The sequence below is a fragment of the Heliangelus exortis genome, chromosome Z (assembly GCF_036169615.1).
Source record: "Heliangelus exortis chromosome Z, bHelExo1.hap1, whole genome shotgun sequence".
Taxonomy (NCBI): Eukaryota; Metazoa; Chordata; class Aves; order Apodiformes; family Trochilidae; genus Heliangelus; species Heliangelus exortis.
The window spans coordinates 38,081,280-38,093,684 of record NC_092454.1 but is presented as its reverse complement, the minus strand read 5'-3'; the positions used below and the strand labels follow the sequence as shown (position 1 = coordinate 38,093,684).

The 12,405-nt window shown below is 36.3% G+C and overlaps 1 protein-coding gene across 1 annotated transcript in view; it reads right to left on the bottom strand.

Annotated features, from left to right (window-relative positions):
* Window positions 1-498: 498 nt before the first annotated feature.
* Window positions 499-12,405, bottom strand: part of TMC1 (transmembrane channel like 1) — a 55,099-nt gene continuing 43,192 nt past the window's right edge. The window contains exons 12-20 of the mRNA XM_071730576.1: window positions 12,045-12,224; window positions 11,658-11,810; window positions 10,029-10,157; window positions 9,697-9,764; window positions 7,130-7,369; window positions 5,281-5,406; window positions 3,698-3,776; window positions 3,472-3,607; window positions 499-2,536 (exon numbers count right to left, since the gene is read on the bottom strand). Coding sequence (XP_071586677.1) covers window positions 2,268-2,536; window positions 3,472-3,607; window positions 3,698-3,776; window positions 5,281-5,406; window positions 7,130-7,369; window positions 9,697-9,764; window positions 10,029-10,157; window positions 11,658-11,810; window positions 12,045-12,224 — 1,380 coding nt within the window. The 3' untranslated portion in view covers window positions 499-2,267. The remainder of the gene's footprint in view (window positions 2,537-3,471; window positions 3,608-3,697; window positions 3,777-5,280; window positions 5,407-7,129; window positions 7,370-9,696; window positions 9,765-10,028; window positions 10,158-11,657; window positions 11,811-12,044; window positions 12,225-12,405) is intronic.

Genomic DNA, 12,405 nt, shown 5'->3' with positions numbered 1-12,405 from the left:
ATATCTCTCCTCTTGTAAACTTTTCTTTCAAAGGTGTTATTGTCTCCTTTCCCAGAAACAAATTAGCTTAAATCATAAAGCCTGTTATTTTTGTAAATTCGTGTTATTCAACGCTTATGAATAGTGGCTGATTTTTCCTCTCAATCAAAACATAAAATAATAGCTTGGATCATAACAAGAATAAACCCTTCTCTCCATTTCAGGGAATCAAAAGCATCAAAACCATCATCAGCATGAAAACCAAATTTATTCCAAAACTCAAATTTATTCCAACACCCCTTGAAAAATTACGACAGGTCACCATGACATAAGGCATTTTTAAAATCAGCTTCTTCATATTTTCTAAAAAAAATCTTCCTTTTTCCAAGAAATATCCAGCATTTTCTTTGTGAAATGTTAACACTGAATTAAACCTCCATGCAACTTGGTGTTTTTCAACAGACCAATCTTGGCTTGTTGGGAAATGTTTGTCTTAAAGCATGGAAGCCCCAGATGTTTAAATTCAATACGTCTACTGACAATCTTAAAAGTTTGTGGGATCACTTTGAAAGTTATTCATGTTAGAAGAAGAGTTCAGATTAAGACCATTGGGATTAATGTACTTTTTCCACCTGTCTGAAGTCTGAAGTTCATAAATTAGAAATCCTATCTGAGGCAGAAGAAACAACTTACACTGCACTTGGTTGTACTTTCTCTAACCAAAAATACAAAACTTGCTGCACCCCAGAAGCAGACATGTCTTGGGATCTAGTTTAAACTCATTTGATTTCTCCCTTAATAACGATACATTTTCAGTCTGTTTGCCAGAAAGACCCTCCTTTGTAGTTACTGAAAGACATTTATGTCTTTATTTGGTTATCAGATCTTAGTGATTACATGCAAAACAGCCATGCTGGAGCTCACTAAAGGTCTGATTGATGTAACATTATCTCAAGCTGATAGCAGCTGCTTGTAGAAGCAGCACAAGAGTCAAGTATAAAGTGACCTTTGCCTTGGTTCATCCTCCCAGGTTTTGGCAACCAATTTAAAGGCTGCTTGAACTGGCAATTGGATTGGTATCATTAAGTTTTATGGGAATACTGTTTTTCTTGGTCATCTTTTTTTTCAAATAGCTGCACAGTTAACTATGCAGAAGTTATTTTGTGATATCACAGACTTTTTTTTTCTGAGGTATGGTTAATGTTTTTCTACTGCACAAAATGGACATATATTATCACAGAAAGCCCCCAATGGAATCACATTTGATTTTTAAAAGGTGGTCACTTGGCTAATTTTGTTGTTGTTAATCTTGTGAGACTTAAGATAGTTATCAAAGCCCAAATTCTGAAGGAGGAAATAAAATCTGAACGTAGGAAAATAAACCTGTTTCAATGGAGTGACCAACATCATCTCACACATGGTCTTTCATATATCCTATGTTTCCACAAGGCCAAGGGGACTAAAGACTCATTCCACCCTACACTGTTAAGAGGTCAGTACAAGTATACAACTATAGATCTACAGAGAAGATAATCTAGTACATATTATTATTCAATAATAAGTGCCTCTGGGCCACAGCACAATCCTAGTGAGTATCTGGGGAAAATCACTGCACAGCTGTCTTACCTCTATTCCTCAAACATGGCTTTTTCTTCACCCCTTTGATTTTTCAAATTTAATTTTAATCTTCCAGAATGTGATAAAAGTACTGTTAGTTAAAAATTGTAGTGTAATAGGAGTTACATTTACTTCACAGCAGCACACAGAATATTTTTTTTTTTACCTTTGTAATACTTTCCCAAAGGCTTTAGATGTAATCATCCAGCTTTTGAAAACACCTTAGTTGTCCGATGTACTATCTGAAATCCTTGAGTAAGCATACCTGATCTTCAGAAGACAAGCTATGTGCAGTGTTTAAATAGAACTGAGAGAACTCTCATAGAATTTGTACAAAACTGTTTTCAGTGAACTATGCTTCTAAGAAAAAGGAAAATATGTTAAGGCACACTATCAGGCTTCTAAGAAATCAATCAACTGACTGCAAAATGTTTTTCATTCTTCTATTAGATGTCTTCCAGTAAGTACCCCTAAGTTCAGTAACCTAGAAGTACAAAGACATACACAATGTTTTCTTCTGAAGCCTCCCATCCTGCAAAAAGTCATGGGCAGAGATAACTTCTATACACATGAAGATTTACAATGAGTACAGCAGGGTTCTGCATTTTCAGGAGTGTACACAGGGTTAGTACCACTCTTCCTCCATCATATCACAATGCGCCTGAGGCTTCTTATCTGTAGTTTGGAGGGCCCCTGGGCACTCCTGGCTGTGGCCCTGGGAATCGTGGGTTTCCAGGAGCATAGCCTGGCACTCCATACCCCCTGGGCCCTGGTGGCCTTGTCACAGCTATGGATGGGGGAGGAAGGTTTCCTCCTCTGTTTTGGGGGAGATAGTGTCCATTTGGGGCAGAACCTGGATGCTGGAGTGACTGAGAGGAGCTGCCTTCTTGTTGCTGGCCTGTCTTCTTCACTTCATTGTCATTCTGTACTTTCTTGTTGTCTGAAATGTGTTTTGAGAAAAGAATTAAAAATGAACATGTAAACCAGAATCTCCCTGAGAGGTAAATCCTGCAGCTACCTGCCTACTCCAGACTGTAGTGGAAAGTGTGGAGCTTCCTTTGCCAATAGCCTGAAATTAGGGATAATACACCTTCACAACCTTTGCACCCTATTTTCCCTTCAGTCCTTCCTACAGGCCCTGAGTGGAGAAGCGTTAAGGATTTTCCCATGTAGATATCAACTATAAAGCATGATGAAGTTAGAAATTTCAAAGTCAAGCAGAAGGGGTCTGAGGCTATGGACATGCATTGCCCAAAGACAATCATGTGTAATATCAGTTTCTCTGCTAGCTTTGGACCTATAATGTCTGTAATGCATGCATGAATGACAGGGAAAGCAGTGTCCAGGAAAAGGTAAACAGCCTGCAAAATGCAACAGGACAGACTGAAACTTGCCTGATCAACATAGACCTTATGGTAAGGATTGTTACTGTTCTGTTGTCTGACTATACATACTCCTAGTGAACCCAACACAGATGACAGAATTTTCCTGAGCAGTCCAGGATCAATTGAATAGGGGGATGCAAGATTTGGAACCAACAGGTTTGTGATAGGTAAGAAAGATCACTGACATACAGACTAGTCTGCAAGTGGGTTTTTTTTCAGGACTAAGATCTTTCAACTTATAAAAGGTCTATTAGAGTTTTTTTTTCACCTGGGTGAAAAATTCACTTTAGTCTTGTCCAGTGTGGAATAATATCACAGTAAAAGAGACCAAGAAAGAAAGAAAAAATGGACTGGAGGTTAGGCTGATGCTTGTGATTCAGTGTTGTAAGTATCCGGAAATTATGGCAAAGGAAGCAGTCAGGGCAATGGAGAAGACTGTGGTCTGGCATATATCAATTCCTTATCCTGAAGAGTTCAAAACAGTCCTTACCTTGGTTTGGAGAGGATCCAGCTTGTTTGACTTCTTTTTCCTTTGGCTGTGATGATTCTGTCTCAAATGGATTTTCCTCTTGTTCATTTGACTTCTGAGCCCTTTGTTTATTCCTCCTTTTATTTTCTTCTGCTTGCTAATGAAGAGAGAAAGGGCAACTTTCAGTGACCCAAAGAGTTTCTCTAATATTTTGTAAAACCAAAAATCATAATTCTCTATTCCTTACACTTTGTAGTTTCTTCTTAAGTTCCAAGTTAGCTTCCTTGTAGGATTTGGATGTAGCGTTGAGATAATAAATACTCAGGCTAAATTTAAAGAAAAATTATATTTCTTGTTAGAAATATAAAGACTGTTAAACATTCCTATAGCAAACACTGAAGTTGTGAAAATATATAATCTCTATCATTTCCTCATTTATTGTGCCTAATCAGTAGTTGTATTTTGATGAAGAAAGATGTGCTTCCCTGCAGTATGTAAGGAAGAAGGTAATGTTATATCAAAGGAAAAAAGCCAAAAGTATTCTATTAATACTCTACATTCAACCTTATAGTAGTTAAGGAAGATGTTCAATAAATCTGCACCTCACTATATGTTCTAAAGAATAACTTATTCAAGTTAATTAGGTTTTATGTTGTATCCTAAAAAAACAATAAATCACACATAAAAATGTGAACTAACACAACAGTTTTTTTACTAAACAAAAACATAAATGCCTAATGTAATTTTCTTTTTTTCAGTGTATTTTTGTGACAACTTAGTGAAATTTGTATTTCTCACCATCCTGAAAAAATTAGAGAAAGTCTGATATGAAGCCCTTTATTGATGCAAGCAGTAAATAATTCGTCTGAATGTGCTGTTATCCCCTCTTTTCTTGGTTTTCCTTTGTATCTTACTTCTTTTTTTTTTTTTTTCTTCTCTTTGTTTATTTTTAGTAACTTTTAGTATCCTTATTTTTTGCCTTGGAACTGACCGCATATTTCAGAGGACAGCCTCAATTCTTTGTTTTTCTAGCCAAAAGTTAAAATAGAATACGGTGTTAACCTTGAAAAGTTTTCATCTCAGGATTTCACGTGCTCATGTAAATATGTTCCATATTTATTTGAAGGTCTACAATGCAGAGTTAAACTTCAGTTCATCTCATAGTATTAACTTCTGCTTCAGCAGTATGCTACATAATCCAACACATGTACACAACAATTTAAAATGCCTTTATAAAGCAGTATTCTATACAGTTTCTGGGAAAGTCATTATTTGTTACCAGGTATTGACTTAATGAAGTCTCCACTAGTTCTGTTTCATAAAGCCTCCCACACCCTGTTTCACATTCCTGTCCCAACAGCACATCGTACATTGTTTGTCAAAGAAAGGCAAAGGTGAAGATCAGACTCACTGAAAGTTAGTGAGAACTAACTCTGCTTCATGATGATCAAGTTTCTATTAAACTTGCCAAGGATTTACGATGTGATATTCTGCCTGCTCAACAAGCTGATCAAAGCTATAGCACTTCAGATCCCTTATAGGCTTTTGCATTTTAATAACTTTTCCATTACCATGGCAAAAATGATATTTTTGAAAAGCAATAAGAAAAAAAAGAAAAAAAAAAAAAGCCATTGAATTAAAGACTAATCACCCTTTGTGCAAAGGCACTTTAGTTATGATAAAAGAAAAAGCTCATGAATTCTTCTAGTCCCTCACCACAGGGCAATCTGTACTGTGTTTAATTCAGTATTCAGACAGTAAAGGTTCAGAGTGAAATTAACTTAATAGACCTTAGATTAAGCATGCTTTGAGTTAATATTCTATACCTACACCATCAGCAATATAAAAGGTAGGATGAGTCCAGGGTTAGAGGCATAACCAAATACCTTCCCAAACCATGAAGGGAAGTCATGTTCCAGAGTTTCTGATATGACTTCAAACATTCTAGTCTTCCCACTGTTAAACAGAAAAGTTGAGAATATATCATATACAAATGTTACATTAATGTCAATTCAGTAGTATGGACATATAGTCTGGTTACATCCCCACAAACCAAAAAAAGGGACAATAAACTACTTTTTAACAGTATTTAAAACTTTCTACTCTAAAAGGAATATGATTTAAAATAGTATTTTGTATTTTAAGGGGGGAAGAATAGATATCAATACTTTTATTGTATGCTAAGATATTTTGTCTGCAGTTACCACCAAGACTGTTCCACGCAGAATCAGTGTAGCAAATTGTGAATTCCATATAGCTGACCAAAGAGTGAAATGTAATTTGTGCTTTATGAAGTGCTGGTGAAAAATTCAAATCCCATCTTTGTATAATCGATAACAAATAAATGCCCTACTTGCAATTAGTTTCTATTCAGCACTGTTGAGTCTAATTGCCCTTTCTGTTTGCTGTGTGCCAATGATATAGAAGTCAGGGGCTGTGTGCTAGGATATTTTTGCTATTTTTAAAGCAATCTAATAATCTTCATGCATGATTGTCCCATGGCCCTTAATCTAGAAAGTATTTTCTCCCTACATCATTAAAGTTAAGTTTTTCTACATATGTATTTTAGTAGGTGTTCCAAAAGTCCCTTCTGGCTTATTTTGCTTTTGACTGTGCTTCACACTACAGATTTTGAAGTTTCTTACATGAAATGGGTCTTCATGTGTATTGACACTAACTAGTAGTTTTAGTTGGTTGAATTGTCGCCAAGTTGTCACCTGATATTCCAGACATTGAGTTCTTATGTCACCCCTTTTCAGGTCTTGTAATGCATTTCTGACAAATAGGTCTTTTCCTTAAGTGTTTGTTCTCAAACTTTACAGTTTTCCCAGTAATGTAAAAAGGTTTCAGGCACAATTCCTCTTCACACCAGTTCTTTCTCTCCACTCCACTTCCATCCATTGTAGATGCCATTTTCTCACAACTGTACTGTATTAATCAAACCTGTCACTGGAATCAGGATGTCCCTTTTGCTGCTTCTACTTTACTTTGCTAATACTTTGTTCAAAACTAAAGTCCTTTAAATTTTTTCAATTTCATATATTGACTGTCTTTGTATATTCGTGATTGTTTTACATTGAATGTAAAAATACTAAAACGGTCCTGGAATTTCTAAGTAGTGTGCACAGATAGGACCAAGTGTGCTGAAATCTAAGATAGCTTAAATACATGGCACATGTTTGCACCAGCAAGGCAGGCCTAAGTTTTCAGAAGGGACTAATGAACATGGAGGTTTTAAAGCCAGAAACAGGTTCAGCTTCACAGCAGAAATACAGATGCATGAAATACTGTGGCAGCTGGAGAGAGTCAGAGCAGCCCAAGACAGCACCAGCAGTATGTTTAGCACACCATATGTCCTACAAGGCGTATATAGCAATTTCTGGAAAGCCATTACTGACAAGCCAGAAGACCTGAGATGAGTAACAGGTTACTGCACTACTCTTCAAAAATTATTTCTGACTTAATTACGATAGTAATGATATGTTTTATGTCTTTTATGTTAGTTTTCTAGGATTCTAGCTTCAGGAATTATCCACAATGATAAATGTGACACATTTAAACATCCAGCCTATCAGGTGTTGATACTTATTATAGAATCCCTTTTTTCTTTACTGGAACATTCAGCGTGATGAGGCAGTTCATGACATCATTACAAAAGATGGGTGTAAAATGTAAAAACCTGAAAGGACCACAGTCAAAAGATGGTGGGATGGATACAATGGTGTACACAGCAGGCAGTGTGGAGAGAAAGAGGATGAAAAGCAGCATGGCCATATAGAAGTTATTGGATCTAGAAGCCTTGAAGACCCTCTCTTGGGGGACATTGCAACACATCACTGCCCAGCACTGAAGGTACATGGAAGTGTGGAGGCGGAACACATTGATTGCTGGCAGACATGGAGCATAAAAAGATCCCATCCTAGAAAAGAAGGAAAGAAAATAATAACCTCTTTGCTGAAGGACTTCAGCTTTCCTAAATATGCCACCCATTCCCTGTGTTATCTGCTTTGCAAAGACACACTGTGCACTTTGAAATTTTGCAGTCAGAAATCAAGTTAATAAAACAACCTTTTTTTTTTTTTTTTAACTGGTTTTGACTCTTCATTCTTAAAGAAGAAATTATATATGTAGAGAATTCACAGTAAATTCAAAGTTACAAAGACATTTTTGTCAGCAAATTAAAAAATCACCTGATGAAATGTTATCTACTCTTACTTCAGCTCTTCAGGTCAAGTATCATCTGACTGTTGCTGCATAATAAAGGATAGCCCTAAAGCTACGTATTACCAAATTAATCAGATTTATTCTTTCTCATTTTCCTTAATACACCAACACCATTTTAGGGAGGATATTTTTGCTTAATATTGACATTTATATTACTTCAGCTGCCATGGTTAGTTAGTGTTTCATTTGAACAAACTCTTTATTGACTCTGCTAAATACTGTTTTTCCTTACTATGTGTGGTTGCATGGTCATGACACTGAAACTGTTGGGACAGTTTTATTTTTATTGCATGTCATTTCTTGTGTTATGCTGACTGAAGAGGAATTATTTTCATTAGCCCCACCAAATGATACAGAGTGATCAAGAATCTGTTTTTACTTTAGTAACTGTCCAGGTGAAAAAGTCTGAGTTGCTTTCCTTTTCCATACTTCAGTTTGTATATAGGAATTATATTAACATGGCTGCAAAGACCCACCAAGTACAGGAATATTACGATGGACTCATGTTAGTATCACTCCTTCCAATTTTCATATATTTTCAATTAAAAGACAAGGGTTTGCTAGTCTACAGCTGAATGGACAGAGAACCTCGTGGCCCTGTTCCATACCCTCATCGAAACCAGTTGCAAAATACTCCTTAGTTTCAAGCATTTCTGATTCTGGGTAATTCATGGCTTTTATCGTAGTATTTCAGTACAACTTTTGTTATACGGCAGAAAAAAATTTGCCAAAGATTACTAATATGGAGAACACCTACAAATTATTTGCATCTCACTTGATTTTTGAAAACAGAGAGAAAGAGAGTTGTCCTAACTGCATGATTTCTCTTGTACACAAAAATAAATTCTCATCTACAACAAAGTATAAAAATTATATATATGTATAGAAATTTTATTGGAGAATAATAAAGAATCGACACACTCAACCAGTCCTCAATGTCTGTCAGGTAAAGAATTATTTCCCTACTGTCTTCCAGAGTGTTAATCATAGTAGTATAAAGTATTAGTGCTATCAATTGTGCATAAAATTTCAAGCAGGCTTTATGCTACGGCCTCATCGTTTTCAGCCTGAGAAATATTCCCTATCAGAAATTAGAATACCAGTCCAAAGGTAGATAGTAACACACCAATTGCAAACCTAAGCTGTTTTTCTATGGTAGAGAATGCAACCTTTGTGCCTCACATGTCAGCAGCAAGGATGGGCTCCCTCCAGCCCTAAGGCATGCCGCCCCTACCAGACTGTAAGCAGTGCCATGCTCATCCTCAGAAATATACCAACCTTTTGAACAAGCCCATGGTGCTGCTGTGTCAATTTTTTGACATTCTCACAACACATAATCTTTGGACTTTACAGAAGTGGGGGCTTTCACCAAGCAACGTCTGATCAGCAAAGTAATTTTAAAGGTGAAAACTAGCCCTTAACAGGAATTAACTTTGGCATATTATCAGTGTTTGAAGAGGGCAGTTCCTGAGGAATACTGAGAATCTTTTACCAGGGCTCTGTATGCTGGCATTCTTTACTACTCATGTTAAGTCCAAAAATGGGATGAAACATAGACCACTACTCTAGAGCAAAGGACTAATATTGCAGCAGTAGCATTTTATGCACGTTCACATGCCTGCACAGATAAGTGTGCATACATTTGTTTTAAGGCCTTTTTTTTACAAGGCACACAAGTAGTAAGGTATTTTGAAAGGCTGAATTTCAAAGCAAAACAGTATAGGCCAGATGCTTGTTCTAGTAAGCAGCTTTCAACAAAAGGATAAGATTCATCCACATACCTATTTCATGGTTTATCTTACCAGCTCATTGCAAAATTCTGATACATATGTTCCCATAACCTTAGCCCAGAACTACTTTTGAAGTGGTCCCATTCATTGCAGTGTATTAGAGATTGTTATTTACTGCATTTCACTCCCATCCAATTAAAGTGATGTGTCAGGATGAGAATTTCAGAATAATCTTTACAGGTACAGCTAAATTTTGTAGTCCTGATGATGCAACATTCTTTGCCACACTTACCAGATCATACCTTGGTTAAAGATCAGTCCCAGCACATTTCCACTTATATCAAACTCAGAATATGATGGCTGAAAGGAGATATTTCCAGATATTATCATCTCCAGATATTTCCCAACATGTCCTAAAGTTACTGAAGTCTAAAGTATAAGACAAATACTAAGGCAAAACAAATTATGAGAAAAATATAACATAATTATGTATAGGGATTTTGAAGGTGGTACACCTAGCCAACTGTTAACTCTGTAGGACTGAAAGGGAAATGTGTCTTACTACAAAAAAAGGTGAAGTGCTAATCTGCCAAAGACATTTAAAATAGGAAATCGTATACATACGAATCCATATTCCAAGTCCCAGCACCAGCAGTAGTTGAAAAACCTAACAAAGACAGCTCTCAAGAAATCTCCAATTAGAATAGTAACGTATGTTGTCATCGTGTCAGAGACTGTCAGTCGCACAAATTCCTGTTGGAGCAAAATTTTATGTTCAGAATATATTTAACAAATTAATAATTACAATATAATGAAATGGTGGGCTAGATCCCTAATTGTGCTCACCTTGCTTTGACATGGAAAAAGACTCTGCATCTCCTCTGCATTTACCACTTCTGAAAACTGTCTGGAGAAAACCGTCCCTTGTTTGTTAGAGGTATCCTTGTTTTTAATTTGCAGTCATATTAACAGAGAAGACTTCCAGTCTGATTAGACTGGGAAAGGCTTCCCATGAAGATCACTTTGGTAACAGACATCTGAACTGGTATCTTAAGCTGCTTTTGACACCTTTGACTGCAGCAAGAACAGCTTGATTTCTCAAGGAGCACCAAATCCCAGTGCATATTGAGAGGAAAGAAGAAAATTCTATCAGAAATCCTCATTCCTCTACTTCTATTTTAGTGAGTGCCACTAAACCCTACTGTAACAGGCCTACCCCAAATGGCTCAAAAAGATATTGTTATCTCTGGTTTGAAATTAAGGACAAAATTAGTGCATAGATGACCTCTTGATGTTCTAAGCCTAATATTTAGCACCAGTGAAAAGAACAGAGAGGCAGTTTTTCCTGACTCTCGTTTCTCCATTAATGATTTATTTAGTCAGGAGGAGAGATATTGCAGATGATGATCTTGCTAGAGTAATAGAACAGCAGAACCTGTGATTAAGTAGTTAATTCATTTCAATGCATAAAACAACAATGGGGTATAATGGAATAGAGGAAAGGAAAATGTTTGAAGATTCTTTCAAAATGACATTTTATATTATTAAGTAACAAGAAAATATGTTCAACTGAATCAAATAAAATGTTTGAGCAGATTTACCATTAAAATATAATTGTTCTTTTGCAATATGTTTTGCCACAGTTGGTTACAGGCAGAGATGCCTTCTCAAAAGCACACTGCTATAAGCAATACCTTACACATATATCTTTTCTTAAGCTACTTCTTTTTTTTTCCTCCCTTTTCTGTAGGATTGTTGTAGTCAGAAAATGGTTTTGCCTGATTCTAATAGAATTAGCAAATCTATTAAGGGTTGTGATTAATCCAGATTTTAAAAATTGCTAAACAGGTTTTGCAAGTGAAAGACAGGACGAAGAAGAAGAAGGTAAATGAAGACAATAATGAAAAAGATGTAGGGGCTGTGCAACCTTGTCTAGTGAGAGGTGTCCCTGTCCATCCAGGAGGTTTAGATCTTGATGATCTTTAAGATGCCTCCCAGTCCAAACCATTCTACAGTTCTCTGAGAATGCTTTCAGCTTTTTTGGCTACTTTAAGACAAAACTCCCTAGAGTCCAAAGAAAATCAAATATTTTTTTCACAGCTTTTTAGCTCAGGAAAAACTCCCACATCAGCTTTTCCTGACATTTTCCTGACTTGGTATCATTTATTAGCAGAAATAAAGAGGACTTAGATACAATGTCGTGTAACAGGGTATAATCTGTTTTCAAATATGAATTCAAAGCAGTCACATTACCTGTCCTACCATTGTTTCCCAGCATGGCCCTCTGGGAACATCTGCAGGGTCCACCTGTATTGGAGGAGCAGTTGAATTTTCTGGAATAGTACCATTGTACAGACTGGCTTCCCATATTGTCATGTTATACTTGACTATCTTTTCTTCTTCCAACTAAGAAATACATAGAAACAAAAGCCAACAATAAAAACAACAAAAAAATAATGAGCTTGTTACTAACTCTCAACCTTTTCTGCTCAAAGTTTTCCATTAGCAGCTCAGACATGGATGTGATTTACAGCACAATAAGAATAGAATGTCTTTCACTGACATGTCAGTAACTAGCTGGAAATCCTCATCCTTGTCCAGTTACATGTAAAAAATAATGAAGGAAAGTAAATAGCTTGCCTTGAGATTGATTTCATCCATTAAGGCGATAATGAAAGTGTAGAGATTGCCAAGGAAAAGAGCAAAGATTCGGCCCAGCTGCCATCTTAGAGCTATGCGAGGGTGGTAGTTTTCCAGAGAACTAATTACATCAAATAAAGTTGGACAAAACATTCCTAAAAGTGACATGACCATATTCACCTGAGAGGAGGGGAAAAAAAAAAAAAAAAAAAAATTACAGTGAAATGTTAGTATGTTAGTTGCAAGTTCTTTTATCATTATTGATTTGTGTAGCAGGGGTATTCCATTCCTACTTTTTATTTAGTTTTGATCTCATGAAAACCAAAATTCACTCTGGGAGTCACACAATATTTTCGCAGAG